Source organism: Bos taurus, chromosome 16 (assembly GCF_002263795.3).
Source record: "Bos taurus isolate L1 Dominette 01449 registration number 42190680 breed Hereford chromosome 16, ARS-UCD2.0, whole genome shotgun sequence".
Lineage (NCBI taxonomy): Eukaryota > Metazoa > Chordata > Mammalia > Artiodactyla > Bovidae > Bos > Bos taurus.
The window spans coordinates 33,998,249-34,016,466 of NC_037343.1; the positions used below are offsets into that span (position 1 = coordinate 33,998,249).

At 35.3% G+C, this 18,218-nt stretch overlaps 1 protein-coding gene across 17 annotated transcripts in view; it reads left to right on the forward strand.

Moving 5' to 3' along the window:
• CEP170 (centrosomal protein 170) overlaps positions 1-17,612 on the forward strand; it is a 130,781-nt gene extending 113,169 nt beyond the window's left edge. For 9 of the 17 annotated variants that reach the window (XM_024976270.2, XM_024976275.2, XM_024976277.2 and 6 more), the window contains 6 exons: positions 3,134-3,311; positions 5,308-5,478; positions 9,310-9,398; positions 12,766-12,859; positions 13,583-13,634; positions 15,249-17,612. In XM_024976270.2, coding sequence (XP_024832038.1) covers positions 3,134-3,311; positions 5,308-5,478; positions 9,310-9,398; positions 12,766-12,859; positions 13,583-13,634; positions 15,249-15,538 — 874 coding nt within the window. In that variant the 3' untranslated portion in view covers positions 15,539-17,612. 17 annotated transcript variants of the gene reach the window in all.
• The last annotated feature ends 606 nt before the right edge of the window (positions 17,613-18,218 follow it).

The window sequence follows — 18,218 nt, forward strand, 5'->3', positions numbered from 1 at the left end:
TACTTCAAATCCTGAAAGATGATGCTGTGAAAGTGCTGCACTCAATATGCCAGCAAATTTGGAAGACTCAACAGTGGCCACAGGACTGGAAAAGGTCCGTTTTCATTCCAATCCCAAAGAAAGGCCATGCCAAAGAATGTTCAAACTACTGCCCAGTTGCACTCATCTCACACACTAGCAAAGTAATGCTCAAAATTCTCCAAGCCAGGCTTCAACAGTATGTGAATCATGAACTTCCAGATGTTTAAACTGGATTTAGAAAAGGCAGAGGAACCAGAGATCAAATTTCCAACATCATTGAATCATAGAAAAAGCAAGAGAGTTCCAGAAAAACCTCTACTTCTGCTTGTTTGATTATGCCAAAGTCTTTGACTGTATGGATCACAACAAACTGGAAAATTCTTTAAGAGATGGGAATGCAAACCACTGACCTGCCTGCTGAGAAATCTGTATGCAGGTCAAGAAACAACAGTTAGGACTGGGCATGGAACAACAGACTGGTTCCAAATCGTGAAAGGAGTACATCAAGGCTGTATATTGTCACCCTGCTTCTTTAACTTATATGCAGAGTACATCATGCAAAATGCCAGGCTGGATGAAGCCCAAGTTGGAATCAGGATTGCCAGGAGAAATATCAGTAACCTCAGATATGTAGATGACCCAACCCTTATGGCAGAAAGTGAAGAGGAACTAAAGAGACTCTTGATGAAAGTGAAAGAGGAGAGTAAAAAAGTTGGCTTAAAACTCAACATTCAGAAAATGATGATCGGGGTCATCCAGTCCCATCACTTCATGGCAAATAGATGGGGAAAAAATGGAAGCATTGAGAGACTTCATTTTCTTAGGCTCCAAAATCACTGCAGATAGTGACCCCCAGCCATGAAATTAAAAGGTTTGCTCCTTGGAAGGAAAGCTATTACCAACCTAGACAGCATGTTAAAAAGCAGAGACATTACTTTGCCAACAAAGGTCTGTCTAGTCAAAGTTGTGGTTTTTCCAGTAGTCATGTATGAATGTGAGAGTTGAACTATAAAGAAAGCTGAGCACCAAAGAATTGATGCTTTTGAGCTGTGGTGTTGGAGAAGACTCTTGAGAGTCCCTTGGACTGAAAGGAGTTCCAAGCAGTCAATCCTAAAGGAAATTAGTTCTGAATATTCATTGCAAGGACTGATGCTGAAACTGAAACTCAAATACTTTGGCCACCTGATACAAAGAACTGACTCATTGGAAAAGACACTGATGCTGGGAAAGATTGAAGGTGGGAAGAGAAGGGGATGACAGAGGATGAGATGGTTGGATGGCATCACCAACCTGATGGACGTGAGTTTGAGTAAACTGTGGGAGTTGATGATGGACGGGGAACCCTGGCGTGTTGCAGTGCACTGGGTTCCAGAGAGTCGGACGTGACTGAGTGACTGAACTGAAATAGCCTATTAACAATGTTGTCATAGTTTCTGCTTCTTCACCATTGCAGCCCTTAGGACCTAGCACAGTGACCAGATCATTAAGTATTTACTGGTAAATAAAAAGAAATTGACTGTAGATTGCTTCTGTTGGGCCACCAGCTTCAAGTTAGCTTCTCTTTTTAAATCTGTGGTTAAGTTTCTATGCAGTTACTCCATTCCTTGAAAGCCTTTCAAGCTCACATTTTGCATAAGTTAAAAAGTTACTTTGCGCTTTGGATTTTAGAGTTGGAAAGCCTATACAGGTACTTTACAAATATTCTGTCATTCCAAAGCTTTTGGTTACTGTGGAAGTAACCAAATTGAGATCCTGTGTAGTGGCTGCATAACTTAGCAAATGTTCAGTTATCTCTGATAACAGTTACTTAGTTCTTCAGTCCATGTGGCTGAAAATACAAATAAATGACTTTAGGGACATGAACTCAAAACATGGAATCTGGCCCTGTCTCAGCTACTTTTAAGTTGGTGGTCATGAGCAAGCCAATAATTTTGTCTTAAAATGCATCTTTCTTCGTAATCAGTTAGATAAGTTCTACTTCTACCTTGTGACCCTCAAATGACATGTGATGTACTATAAAGTATGGTAGATAGCATAAAATGCTATGCTGTGTCAGAGCTCCTCACTTCTTTGGTACCATACACCACTGGGGCCATCTGGAGAAGCTTAGGGAGCTCCTCTCAGAAATGTATAAACATTAGAAACAATTATATTGAAATACAGTTTTTAAAATATTTTTAAAATGATATAGTAGTTAGTATATGATTCTTCATTAACATAGTAAGTATAATGTTATTGCTGTGGGTATAATGAAGTAGTTTTGAAGTCAGTCAGTTCAGTTGCTCAGTCATGTCCAACTCTTTGTGACCCCATGTATCGCAGCACGCCAGGCCTCCCTGTCCATCACCAACTCCTGGAGTTCACTCAGACTCACGTCCATCGAGTCAGTGATGCCATCCAGCCATCTCATCCTCTGTCGTCCCCTTCTCCTGCCCCCAGTCCCTCCCAACATCAGAGTCTTTTCCAGTGAGTCAGCTCTTCGCATGAGGTGGCCAAAGTACTGGAGTTTGAGCGTTAGCATCAGTCCTTCCAATGAACACCCAGCACTGATCTCCTTTAGGATGGACTGGTTTTGAAGTAGTGGTGACTAAATGTTGTGATATACTCATAGGAACTATAACGTGATTAGTTCTGCGGACAAAAATCACCGGTACTGCTAATGCCACTGTTGTTTGTTGCTTATCTTTGTAATTGAAAGAAATGCTAGTTTCATTTAGGTTAGTGAAAATAAAGCTGTAATTGCTTTTCTCATTCAAGTTCACAGGCCTTTGAATTGTTTACCGAGCCCAAATTTAAGAACTACTATAATATATTAATGCTAGTAATTACCATTAACAGTGTGTTTTTAAAAGATACATATCACTACTTCAGGCATTTAACACATCTATTTGAAAGTGACAGCTTATAAATTATGTGTGGTTTAGTTTGATTCATATCGGAATTAACATTTTAATTCTTCCAATATCAAAATAGTTAATGGCACGTGTAGAAACTCTGGAGTTTTGAGGACAAATCTTTAAATATACAACTTATAAAACTGATTCTATTGCAGTGATTGTTTGTAGACCTGTTGTGTGAAAGAATTAAACTTCTTTTCTAAAATTATCGCCAGGATCAGCCAAGATCTCGCTCTCATTGCTCGGGAAATCAACGATGTAGCAGGAGAGATAGATTCAGTGACCTCCTCGGGCACTGCCCCTAGTACCACAGTAAGCACTGCTGCCACCACCCCCGGCTCTGCCATAGACACTAGAGAAGAGGTAGGAGATCTTCATGGAGAGATGCATAAGGTTCTTTCTTTTCTTTATTTCTTTTGCTTTTAGCTTTTTGCTTAGTTTTTTTTTTGGTTACATCCATCCTCCCTATTTGCATGAAGCTCTGCATTTGCCAACTTTGCTTTAACAAATTTCTTTTCTTATAACAAAACTAGTAAAGGCTAACATTTGGTCTACTATTAGCATGAAGCTGTAAAATTATTTAAAATAAACACTTTGTAAAATACAAAAATAAATGGTACCTAGAAAGCATATCCAAATTTGGTAAATAATTGTATAAATAATAAATCATTATATAAAGTTTCTGTAAATCTTACATAGGTTCTTCACTAGAAATTATCTCTAGTAGCAAGACAAAGTCTATAGTTTTTACTACTTAAAATAATTCTGTTGATGAATATATACATACATATATATATATATGCACAAAGATTCTTCAAAAATTGAAATATACATACATATACACACTCACTCAAATATATGTATTCAGTTTTAAAACATTCTTGTGAACTGTGCAATGTAAGTTAGCATATACAGACTATTGCCCCAAACCAGCGTCTCCTGCTCTCCCCCTCCAGGGGACACCACAAACACAGATGGCTCCAGAAGTTAACTTTAAAATATAATATAAAAATAATGGTATTCTGGCCATGTTTGGTTTCTTGATTTGGTGCAGAGATACCAAAAAAAGACAGACATTTTGAAAGAATGAGTTACAGTTTTATTAGGACAAAGCCACACTGATTTGTTTAATTATCCTCTGTTTTATGCTATAATGTCAGAATTGAGTAGTTGAACAGACATTGTAAGACTGCACAGCCTAAAATATTTATCATTTGGCCCGTTACAGCAAAAATGTGCCAACCCCTAATGATGATTTATTTCATTTCCTTAATTTTATAAAATAATGTTCTCAATAGTAGCCAAAAATGGCTAGCCTTTTTGACACATTTAATTCTGGTAAACTCTTCTACGAAAATTTTCTTCAGTTGCTTTTTGTCACATTTATAATTTTATTCTTTAATGGTCATAATTTCATTGTTTTTTTTCCCCTTTATGTGTTCTCTAATTTGGTAAATAATGTTTCATCAGTCTGTGTAGTTTTGTTACCACACTGATCAATTGTAAATGTGTATAAAATTCATCCTTATTGGTGAAAAACAAAAGGATCTTCTTGGTGGCAAGACATACACAATTCTTCCTGGTACATTTTGAATGATGAAGATATTATTTTCTCAGCTGTCTAACTAAATTATACCTAACGTGATTGTACATTCACTCAGACTCAGTAAAATTTTTCAAACATTTCATTAAGTAGAATTCCATTTTTTCTTTTTGGCTTCATTTCTTATTACTGTATTAGAGTTTATTCCTTCTTCAGTAAACCTGAGTTACTTTGTACTATACGTACGTAATTTGCACTGCAGATGGCAGTATGTCACTTGTACCGGAATATGTCATTTCTGTAGCATTACCGCTAAAAGTTTATCTAAGGTAAAAATACTTGGTGAATTAAATTTTTTTTTTTCTTTTGTAAACTTAATTATAATTTGTAATTTATGTATCTGTGAAGAAATTTGGCACCTGGATTTGGGGAGAAAAAAAGGAAAAAACAAGATAGGAAACTAAAAGAAAAAGAAACATTATTTTACACTGGTAAGGCAATGTGAGTAAAATGAACGCCTTGTCCATCTACATGGCTCAGCTTTTTCTAGTTACCATCTATGTTTTCCGTTGGGGGAAACTTTATCCACGGAAGAATCAAATTTAACATAGTTATTATATATATTTTGGATTTTGAAAATAAAATCTATGTAGATGAACATCTGTTTTATAAAACGGACACCTTTGAAGTGCTTATAAAAAGAAAGAGTAATTGGTTTATTGAAGATCTCATGCTTCTGTTACTACCTGAGAATGGAATAACTTCTAACTATAAAAACTGTAATGCCAGTATCTGTGTTTTTCCAAATTACTCTATGCTCATGAGGATTTGCTTTTGTCCTGTTAGTTAGTTGATCGTGTTTTTGATGAAAGCCTCAACTTCCGAAAGATCCCTCCATTAGTTCATTCTAAAACACCAGAAGGAAACAACTGTCGGTCTAGTGACCCAAGACCTCAACCAGCAGAGCCTCCTGATCACTTAACAATTACAAGGCGGAGAACCTGGAGCAGGGATGAAGTGAGTAAACTATAAACTTCAACATATGGCAGAGGATGCATGCTCCATTGGTCAGAAAAAGAGGAGGAGAACTGTTCCATGTATGTGTGTGTGCCCAGTCGTGTCTCATTGCAGTGTGATGGACTGTATGTAGCCTGCCGGGCTCCTCTGTCCATAGGGTTTTCCTGTCGAGAATTCTGGAGTGACTTTGCATTTCCTTCTCTGGGGGATCTTCCCAACCCAAGGATTGAACCTGTGTCTCCTGCATTGGAGAGTCTTTACCGTTCACACCACCTGAGAATTCCCTTGTTTAATACTTACAAGCCTCTTAAGATAAACAGGGAAGGTTTGGGAATGGTAGAGGATTGGTGGGCTTTGGATTATTTTTGGAGCCTCACTTCAGGTCCTGTAAAGACTACATTTGTAAAACAAGGACAATTTTATATGGTTTTGTTCAGTATATAGGGCTGGGAAAAAAGTGCTTGTCCTTACAAGTAGAATAGAATTTCATCCTGGCATCACATCAATTACAAATCATTAACTCTAAATGAATTTAGTTCCTAAAGGGCAAAAGCAAAACTTCAAAGTTTGTAGTATAATACAGGTACATGTCTTTCAGCACTGCAGCAGGGAATGATTTCTTAAAAGACACAAAAAGTCTTGACTTATAAATAAAAGATTGATAAGTTTGAGTGTATTAAAGGACTATGTGAAACATACAGGCAACAAGAGATTAGAATACAGAATATATCAGAGCTCCTACAATCAGTTTAAAAAAGCAAAACAGCCCAAAAGAAAAATCTGCAAAAAACATGTGCAGCATTTCACTGAAAATACCCAAGGCCTATGAAGAGATGTTCAGCTTCATGAGTATTCAGAGAAATAGTTTTCAAGGCTACAGTGAGATTATTTTATATTCATTCAGTTGGCAACAAATTAAAAAGTTTTAAAACATTAAATATAGGAGAAGATGTGAATACATAGGCTTTCTTATTGTTGCTAGTAAGGTTAAATTGGTGGAGTCACTTTGGCAAACAGTTTGATATTATTTCCTAAAATTGAACATAAATGTAGCCCATTATGTAGCAGTTTTGCTGCTCGTGTATACCCTTTCTCATTGACAGCAAGTCATGGAAGAGGATATTCATAGTAGCACTGTGGGCAGTAACAAAACTTGGGAACAGTCTTTAAGTGTTTGTATCTGAGGGAAAATGAATGTATAAACAGGTATGTGCACAAATTGAAAAATCAGTGGAGGGATCAAAACAAATGAACTACAGTATGCCACAATGTGGATGAATTTTAGCAATAGAACATTAAATGAAAATTATTCTCAGAAGATCGGATAAAATGTGTTTTGTCACAAATAACGTTATATACTTAGGACAGAAATAGATCTAGCAAATTATATAAAAAGAAAACCAAGGGAATGATGAATGGGATTCAGAATATTGTTTACCTTGAGTAGAGGGAGACAGGGAGATGGGAAAAAACACGTGACTAGAGGCAGATTATATTAGTCATCTGTTTCTTTCTGTTGTTGCTCAGTTGTGTCAGACTCTTTGCAACCCCATGGACTGCAGCACGCCTGGCCTCCCTGTCCTTCACTCTCTCCTGGAGTTTGCTCACCTCACGTCTATTGAGTTGATAAAGCCATCTAACCATCTCATCCTCTGTTGCCCCCTTCTTCTCCTGCCCTCAGTCTTTCCTATCATTAGGGTCTTTTCCAGTGAGTCAGCTCTTTGCATCAGGTGGCCAAAGTATTGGAGCTTCAGCTTCAGCATCAGTCCTTCCAATGGGTATTCAGGGTTGATCTTCTTTAGGATTGGTTGGGTTGATCTCATTGCAATCCAAGAGATTCTCAAGAGTCTTCTTGAGCACCACAGTTTGAAAGCATCTGTTCATTGGTGTGCAGCCTTCTCTTTGCTCTGCTATTTGTAAAACCTCCTCAGACAACCACTTTGCCTTGTATTTCTTTTTCTTTGTGATGGTTTTGGTTACCACCTCCTGTACAGTGTTACTAACCTCCATCTGGTAGATAGTTCTTCAGGTACTCTATTTACCAAATCTAATCCCTTGAATCTATTTGTCATCTCCACTGTGTAATCATAAGAGATTTGGTTTAGGTAATACCTGAATGGCCTAATGGTTTTCCCTAGTTTCTTTAATTTAAGCCTGAATTTTGCAGTAAGGAGTTTATGATCTGAGCCACAGTCAGTTCCAAGTCTTGTTTTTGCTGACTGTATAGAGCTTCTCCATCATTTGCTGCAAAGAATATAATGTGTCCATTTTCAGTACTGACCATTTGATGATGTCCTTGTGTAGAGACATCTCTTGTGTTGTTGGAAGAGGGTGTTTGCTGTGACCAATGTGTTCTTTTGACAAAACTCTGTTGACTTTTGCCCTGCTTCATTTTGTACTCCAAGGCCAAACTCGCCTATATTCCAGATCTCTTAACTTCCTACTTTTGCATACCAGTCAGCTATGATGAAAAGGACATTAGTTCTAGAAGATCTTATAGGTCTTCTTAGAACTGTTCAACTTCAGCTTCTTCAGCATTAGTGGTTGGGGCGTAGACTTGTATTACTGTGATGCTGAATGGTTTGCCTTGGAAATGAACTGAGATTATTCTGTCATTCTTGAGATTGCACCCAAATACTGCATTTCAGACTCTTGGTGACTTTGAGGGCTACTCCATTTCTTCTAAGGGATTCTTGCCCACAGTAGTAGATTTAATGATCATCTGAACTAAATATGCCCATTCTCATCCATTTTAGTTCACTGATTGCTAAGATTTAGATATTCACTCTTCCCATCTCCTGCTTAACCATGTCCAATTTACCTTGATTCATGGACCTAACATTCCAAATTCCTATGGGGTTTTGTTCTTTATCTCATTGGACTTTACTTTCACCACCGATACTGACAATGCATGGAACTGATTTTGGAACCCATATCTAGTCTTAGGATGCAGGCTAAATTCAGCCTCCCACCTGATTTTGTAAATAGAGTTTTATTAGCTGCAGCTCCTTTTGCTATAATATAGCCTCTCTTGCTATAGTGAGAGGTGAGTAGTTGTAACAGACCACATTGGCCCCAGTCTTCACTCTCTTGCCCTTTACAGAAGTTTGCCAACCCTTGCTTTTGCCCATAAAGTTCAGCTGGAATGATAACAACCCCAAACATAAAAACTTATTCTGGGGAACTTCTCTAGTGCTCTAGTGGTTAAGACTTCGCCTTCCAATGCAAGGGGGAGTGTGGTTGGGGAGCTAGGATCCCACATGCCTCATGGCCAGAAAACCAAAGCATAAAACAGAAGCAGTAGTCTTAACAAATTCAATAAAGACTATTTTAAAAAATGGTCCACATTAAAAAAAAAAAAATTACTATTTTGAATACATTTTAAAAACTTTATCTGTCCCACTGTGGAGAACAAGGATTGTAATCTTCTTGATCTCTTTGTTCATCTTATTTGTTGAAAGAATAGATAACAAATTTATTGTTCTAAGTTACTTACATTCTCCCAGATGATAATTTGAATTGGAAGCATGAGAGACAGGATCATGATAGTAATTAAAAATTAGATAACATGGGTTGTCTTTTGAAAGTTATATGATGAAAATAATATGGAAATGTGACAAGTTATTTAACAAAAAAGAATTCCTTTCTTAATTTTTATTTCTCGTTCTCAGTGTAGTTACACAGTACTCTTAATTATATCCTTTATCGAGTTTTATTAAAATCAGCATAAGTATGAAATGCCCTGAAACGTAATGAGTTGTGACCATTCTTGGTGGTTATCGGATACAGTGGTAGTATTTTAATGTCTGTTCTTCCCTTTCCATGTTTCAGGTCATGGGAGATAATCTGTTGCTCTCGTCCGTCTTTCAGTTCTCTAAGAAGATAAGACAGTCTATAGATAAAACAGCTGGAAAGATCAGGTACTGTGTCATTACTCAGACATCCTTGCTTCTATAAAAGCAGGTTACTTTCCTTTCTAGTGAATTTTGAAGGATGACCTATATACCTAAATTTTACATAGCATTAGTCAAAAAGTTGGTGAAGTGAGCAGGCTAGAGGATAATGAGAAATGACATTGGAGAGAGAAGGAAGGACCAGTTTGGGCAGAACTTGTTTAAGGAGTTTGGACTTTATCATAAAAAAGCCATAGGAAGTTAATACATTAAATGCGTATCTTTAAAAAATATACATATGTGTGTATATATATAAAGAGTTTTAATATTTTATTACCATTTCCCTGATTATCTTGCCTCTCTCTCAGGATATACACATACCACTTAGGAAAACATAAAATTAAGGAGGGAAAAACCCAATGTGGCTGATAATAGCACTTGGCCTGGGATTTAATTATCAAATTATATCAATTTCATTGGTTTGGGGGATTGGTTTGTTTAATACACAGTATTATCCATAAAGACACCATGTAAGTCTCCTCACTGGTCATGTGACCTAGCAACAGGAAAAGCTTGAGGCCTCCTTACCTATAAATGGGAATTCCATATTATTTCATCCTACCTGCTGAAATACATGCCTTTTTTCCCCAGTAACTAAGCCCTCATCCAGTCTCATTTATTCATTCAGTAGATCTTCATAGAGTTCCTGCCTTATACCATTCTCTTCTATTGATAATTTCTTACCACAGAGTATCTTTCTCAGTCTGCACTGAATTAACTCATCCCTAGTTTCCTCTAGAAAAAAAAATTTTGTAGCTTAGACATTTAATTAAAACTGTGACCATTGAACACATTGATGGTTAGTTGATTGGTTGATTTTGTTGTCTCAGAAATTCGACAGAATTTAGAAAGTATAAAAGAATAAATATTTTCTTAATGTTAATTTGTTGCTTTCAGTTTGAGTGTTGAGTTTTGCTGTGTGTAAAGCACTGTGGCAGGCTCTGTGGAAGACAATAAGAAAGATAAAACATGCTGTCTACTGTTAAGGTCTTATAATCTGGTTGGCGAAGGACAGTATATATACAGGTAACTGTGGTACAAGACAGTACGTGATAGATTAGTGCCCAGTTAGAGGTAAGAACAGAGAAAGGATCACCTTCACCCTGGACTGTCAGGGAAGGCTTTGTGGAGGAAGTAATACTCAAAGCTAGATAGAATTTTTGGTAAGCAAAATCTAAGGGATAGAGGCCTGAGCCTTTTACACAGATAGTACTAGAATAGTTTGAGAAATGACTGGTCTTTAGGTCTGTACCAGAAGTTATAAACTGAAATGCCTGCCCAAACCTGTCTAAAAGTATCCTGTAAGTTATTCTAATACTTGCTATAGACTCAATTAAAAATATTGATACAACTGTTTTACAGTATTCTCATTGGGTTACATGTGAAAGTGCCCCTCAGGGTGTGCTGTTTGGCCCTGCATTGGTCAACTCCCAGTTTCCAACCACTGATTTGTATGGATTGAGGGCCAGTCCTAGAGAATAGATTGTGGGGGTCTTAGAATATGTGCCTAAGACTCTTTTTTACCTAAACCACCTACTGTATCAAAAAGGAGTTTTAGCTTCATAGTTAAATTATTGAATGAAATTAGCTTTGGAATTCAGTATATTTTCATGCTTAGTCTGACTACACTTTTGAATTAATTATGTAATATGAAGATCAGTTGAAAGCCCTGATTGTTTCTGAAGGATTTGTAATGACCTTTGTACAAAACCATTTAAATTCTAACCATTATGATCTGGCCTGATTTCTTGATGTAGTTTTCTGCTTCCTTAGTGTTTAAGTATTACACTTCACTCCATGAAGCCAAAATTACAATTGGCTTTATAAACCTGCAGCACAGTATTTACAAATTGTCTTCAAGTTATTTATCCCTTTAGTGGCTTAGAACTTTAGAGACGTGTGTGTGTGTGTGTGTGTGATTTAGGAATCTCAGGTAGCATTTCTAAGCCATTTTTACCAAAGATGAAACATGTATGGTTTAACAATTTGAAAAAGCACTAACATTGTACTCAGTAACCATCTTCTGCCAAAATTCACTGAGTTTTCAGGATGGCTAAGCGCAGACTCATGAAATAGTCATTGTTTTCTTACTTTCACCAATCCTAATGCTCTAAGGACTCTTTTAGAGAGCACACAATAATTTCTCAGGCCTTAATTTCACAGTCATTAGGATAACAGCTCCTAGATAGCTAGCAAGGATATTTAGTCTTTGGGGTGTAGAAATTTTAACAGTAAATCAGAAGAATATTCTCTTCTAGGATTCTGGATCCATTGTAGCCTTTTTAAGCATGATTATTTGTAATTATAGATGTTCCAGACTTGGGATTTGACATTGATGAATTTGATGTTGACTTGATGTTGATGAATTTCATGTTTTTAAATTAGTTGAACTTGGCATATTGAATTTTGAAGAAATACAAATAAAAATGTAATTTAGTTTACTACTTAAATACTGATCAACTTCTAATAGTAATACTTTACTTTCTTGTACAGTATTGGTTATTGTATAAGTCAGTTAAACTAGATTTCCAGCCCAATGAAGAAATTCAAATAGAAACTAAAAAGGTACCTAGTATTTACAGCTCTCTAAAGCTGCTGGATCACGTCTTCTAGATTGAAGAGAGAGATACCACATTTAAAAGACAAGTCAGAATTTTGTGACACTTTTATTTTATAAAATGCCTGAAATTAATTTCAAGCATAGAATCTTTATTGACAATTGTTTTTGTCAAAGGATAGTTTCTTAATTCTTAACAGGTTATTATGTAAAATATACTAACATGAATTAGTATTTTTAAAGAAGGGCAGCATAAGTAACTCTATTATAATTTTCAACCTTTGAAATTACATATACACTTTGATCAATTATAAGAAGTCTTTTCCTGTTTAAAGAGGTCCTAACAGACTCAATTGCTTATACTTAATTCAACCTGTTTTCATCTTAAATTCATCTTATATTTATACTGCATATGTTCTATATGAAACAAGTTGTATTTTTGTTATAAAAGGTGGTTATATAAAAATATTAGATAAAATTTGGGGGTTATATTGTCATATACATGTGTTTTATATTTGGTTCTCAATAAAGAATGAGGTAAATACTAAAGGGTTTTTATGTGTCTATTTGTAGCTAGTCAGTTACTGTTTTAGTACAGATCTCTCACATAAATGAGTTTATTAATATTGGCTCAGTGTTTAATTCACAGTTCATGTAACACTTAGTGGTATTTTTAATTCTTGTTTAGCTTTGAAAAGATATATTGTTTTTGTATTATCATTAAAAATGTGATGTTTTTAAAATATGAAAAGTAAAGAGCTTATTTTTTATTTATAGAATATTATTTAAAGACAAAGATCGGAATTGGGATGAAATAGAAAGCAAGTTAAGAGCTGAAAGTGAAGTCCCTATTGTGAAAACCTCAAGCATGGTATGGTAATTTTTCTTGAATATTAAACCATTTTTTAAAAGGCTTTATGTTCAAGGAATGATACTCTGATTTTTAAACTGTTCATTGATTTCATTTATAAAAGAAGATAATAAGAGCACAAATTTGGGAAACTTTATGCTTTCACTTGTCTGTCACAGGGTTTTAAAGTGTTGACTGCTTCAAAGTTTTAGAGAGTGTGGGGGAACCTTTTATGTTTCTCACTATTAATATACTCTTGTTCTTATAATAATTATATGTTATAAATAAGCAATTTTGAAATAAGAGCAAACTCAAATATAAGTTGACATGAGTTATTTCTGTTTACTTAACAGATTGCTTGTCTCCTCCAGAATTTGTACAGATTTTTATTATTCAGGAAATCATCCTAAAATTGAGGTTTCAGTTTGTACATTTTCCATAGAAAATCCTTAAGCGCTTTTTACAGTTGTTGTAAGATTGATTAATATATCTTTGCATATACAGTATTATTATCTAACTTTTCATTTTCTATTACTATCTCACTGAAAAGAATTCAGTATTAAAGATTTTAAAATTCAAGTCTTTTTACTGAATATCATAATTATTTTATATCATGTTGCTACAGATTGGGGCCATGTCAGTAATATTAAGGATATCAAATAAAATTAGTATAAGGTTTGTTGCATATCAAATAAAAATATTTTAATTAAAGTAAGCTAATTCTTGTCATTGCTTTCCCTACAGGAGATTTCTTCTATCTTACAGGAGCTAAAAAGAGTTGAAAAGCAGCTACAAGGTAAACTTACTACTGATTAAGTATAAAGAGCTAACAATTTTAGAACAAGTACATCCTAAGTGGTATTTCTAAAATACTGTTAATTATTTGAACACTATTTGATTAAGTGTAAGGATGTGTGAATAAAGATATAAAGTTCTGCGTATTCAAATTACTCATAAAAAGAAAGCATAAATAATTAAAAATATAATTCATAGTATTATATAGTATCTATTATTTGTATCTATATAGTAGATACAATATAGATTGTATATCTATACTATATAGTATCTATTATTTATATATATATTTATAAATTATAGTATATGAAAAATATGTAAAATAATATATTAAAATATATTTTCAGCTGCGTATATGCAGCTGAAAATGCTTGTTGACAATTAGCACTGTTTACTTGATTTGATAATTCTTAAATTATATTTGTGGTACAACACATATGAACTAATAATGGTTTTATAAGTCATAATAATCATTTGGATGTACCACAAGAAATGAGTGCACATTGGACACAGGGACCAGAAGAGGGAGTAGAGAAGAAAAAGAGACTGTTGGCCTCCTAGACTTTAACAGGGACCTTGTTTTTGGTGTGTCTCAGATCTTTAATTATGCACTTATGCCTATGTGTATTTTGACCTAGAAGTTCCCAGTGGTAAAACAGGCAGATTCCAAGGTCAGTTGCTAATTTTACTCAGTATTTGTTTGAATTATCGTAGGCATGGTGTGTTGGTCCTGGCTAAGTGGTTCTGAGTCTTTTCTCAGCCTCAGCACACCTAAGCGTATACCCTTACAAGGCAAAGTGGCTTGTTTACATGATTGTTAGCTGGCAGGAGGGAGTATGCTTTTAAAAGGACTTCTTAAATAATTCTTCTATCTGTGATGCTTCTTTTCCTCAACTCCCACTCTACCCTATACCATGTTGAAAATCACTGCTGAAGACTTTCCCTTGTCCACTCAAGGATCTTTAGGATTGAAAGCTGGTCTTTATCTGGTCCTTGCCATGGAGAATGCAAGGTCTGTTTGGCCTGCTGGGGTTGCCATGGAATATGAATATCTAGGCTGTGAAGGATATTTATGGCTCAGTGGTCCATAAATACATATTTGTGCATGGCAGATACCCTAGCATCCTCACCAGGATGAATGAGAACATGCTATGGTAGCTTCAGAGTGTGCTATTTGCCTCAACTTTCATTTTACTCTGAACCCCATCTTAGCAACTAATCCCAATTATCTGAGTAATAGATAAAGCCAGGAGTAGTTTCTTTCAGTCCTAACCAGTATTTTCATCATCCTCTTATAATGATTAAAGCATATTTCAAAGAGACCTTTCCTGAATTCCACATCTCCAAATCATAGTCTTCCAGCAGGTTCAGATGCCTATAAGTAGCCTACTCAAGGGACCATAGAAAGCTTTCAGGTTTGTATAATCTATGATATAGATGAGCCCCAGAATTACTGAAGGTGGGGTTTTAAATCCAGAATTGGAAGGATTAACCAAATTAAAACTCATATAAGCATTAGTAATTGAAATATCCAAATCATAAGCAATATTCATATCCAAATTTAGCTGCATCTATAGTCATGTCTTTTTCCCTCTATTCCTTTCCTTTCTTTCAGCTATCAATGCTATGATTGACCCAGATGGAACTTTGGAGGCTCTGAACAACATGGGATTTCCCAGTGCTATCTTGCCGTCTCCACCAAAACAGAAGTCCAGTCCTGTGAATGACCACAGCAGCCCGGGTCAGACACCGACACTTTGCCAACCAGAAGCTAGGGTTCTTCATCCTGCTGCTGGTGCGGTCTCAGCTGAATTTGAGAATGCCGAGTCTGAGGCTGATTTCAGTATACATTTCAATAGGTTCAACCCCGATGGGGAAGAGGAGGACGTTACAGTACAGGAATGACTTTCTCTTGCTTGTTAAAATAATTACCTGTGGAATGACTAGAATTATTGGAAACAGCGTAGTGTTGACTTTTAGAGAAAATAAGACAGCTTGGTCAACTGCAATCTTGTTATCTCTGTCTTCTTAATTTTATTTATTTATTTTTTATCTATAACGTGGAGCCATAGTAATCCTTTTGAACTATTGAGATGACCATTTGATGCACAAAGAGGAAAAATTAGATTGTGAAACTTTCACATTTTGTGGTTTTTATGATTTTCAAATTGAATTAGATAATTGCATCCTTTCCCTTCATAGATCTTTGTTTTTTTTTTTTTTTTTCTTTAAGCCATGCTGTGACCTACAAGCAAACTAAATACCCAACCTTTCTGACCCCCCATGTCTCCTGTGCCAAGCTGCTCCCTGAAATGGACTTGCTCTTCGTCTGTACAGATTTGTTAAACACTTATATTTGCTTCTTAATAATAGGATTTATATTAGTATTCATTACCATTGGATACAATGACATATTGCTCTCCACAGTCAAACTGACCTTTCAGAACAGTCCTTCTTGTGTTCTAAAATTTTCCAACATATATGTGATTTATATAACTTTGTTGCTGCGTAAATTGTCTTAGGGTTTATGGAAATGAACTATTATGTTTGCACTAAGATTTGCTGGGAGTGGTAGGTGGACATATCTATATATCAATAAGGACTAACCATCGTTTTTTGTATATAGGAGATTGATAATTGTATTTGTTTTAACCCCACAGTGTTTTACTCCACTTTCAAAAAGATCAATTTGGCACTTTTTTCCCTTTTTTTTTTTTTTAGTGAAAGTAAGATTTTGTCTCATTTTAGGGCAAATGATAAGTAGAAGGATTAAACTAGACAGATAGGTTATAGGTGGAGTCTATTTTTAAAACTAAGAACATGTATACAGGTCCTGTGTTACCAAGTTTATATGTGACAGTTGAAAAAATTTTTCCCTTGAAATGATCATGAGATTAAAATTTGGGGCATTAGGAAACTTGGAGAACTAGTAGTCATAAGATTAGTAGATATTTCACTCCCAAGCAATGAATTGCTTCTGTGTGTTTCCCTGTAGGACCCAATAGTAAATCCTGTCTCAGTCGTATACATTTATAAGGACCCTACAAGATGACGACCAAGGCTTTGTGCCTATGCTAAACAGGAAGCTTATGAAAAGTATCTTCTATTAACTTGTTTTTTTCTCTTTTCAGTAAGTTCACATTTGGATAAGTTTCAAAAGAAAGTAATTATCTTTATGTTTCCAGAACACTATAATTTTGGGTAATTCTTAATTCAGTTAAATATTATTAGTAGACCTGGATTTTTGAAACCCGTGATCCCATCAGTTTATAAAGGTTAAAGCTACAACTTTTGCAACTTTCATGAAATAGTCTTTAATATTTCAGCAATAATCCTGTGCTACATTTGTTTTAAGAAAGTAACTCTGTTCAATTCAAATGTTTACAGGATTTTTAAAAATCCTGTACTGTTGGGCCAGTTAATAAAGATGCAAAAAAAACAAACCACCTGTTTTTAGAGACATAGAAACAAAAGTCTGTTGTATAATGGATCTCATTATTTTTCTTTAAATTAAAAAAAAAAGAGCAAATGAACTGTTCTCCTTGTAAAGCTAAATTCCCCATTCTGTCTAATAAAGGAAGACTGAAAAAAATGGTTTTAAAGAGCATGAATGAAAAGATACAGTTGCTTTGAAGGAATAAATGAAATGTTAAAACAGGGTTGATCCATTTGAAGAAAGAGTAGAAAAAATTAATCACCACTGTTTCATCTTTGTTTAATGTTTGGGTACTGATGATATCAATATGGAAGTCGAAGGTAAGGAGTTGTTCAGGAAAATACTAGCATCTATTCTACTTACATTATCATTTAAGTGTTTACACAGTTTTGTTCAATTACAAACATTTGGCCTTTTACTATGTTATTTTTATTTTGTATGAATACATTATTCTCCTTATTTATTTTTGTTACCTTTATTACTTATGTTATTTTGTTATGCATTTACAACTCCATTTTTAAATAAAGTGTTTCTGGAACTTTATGCAATTGATTGTACATTTTATTCTATCATCTGAATTGGTAATACTTCATCAGTTTATCAAATAACTCTGTATCATTTTCCAAGGTTAAGCAAAAAAAAGTTCTTCAGTTTACTGAATATGTGATAACTGTAAAATTCATACTCTTTTGAGCAAAAGAAGAAAATATTTTCTTAGCAAATTATAGTAAATACAGTTCTCTTTAGCTTAATAATCTCGTATATAGAGATAGATATTTATATATGTATTCGATTCCTGGGTCAGGAAGATCCCCTGGGAAAGGGAATGGCAACTCCAGTATTCTTGCCTGGAGAATTCCATCGACAGAGAAGCCCGGTCGACTCTTTGAGACCCCATGGACTGTAGCCCAGGGTGCCCCATGAGTGACACTAGCGGTAAAGAATGTGTCTGCCAACACAGGAGACATGAGGCAGGAGTTTGATATCTGGGTCAGAAAGATCCCCTGGAGGAGGGCATGACAGTCCCATGGACAGAGGAGTCTGATGGGCTACAGTCCATAGGGTCACAAAGAGTCCGACATGACTGAAGCAACTTAGCACACATGCACACATAGATATTTATACACACACAGCCTTTCTTTGTTGCTG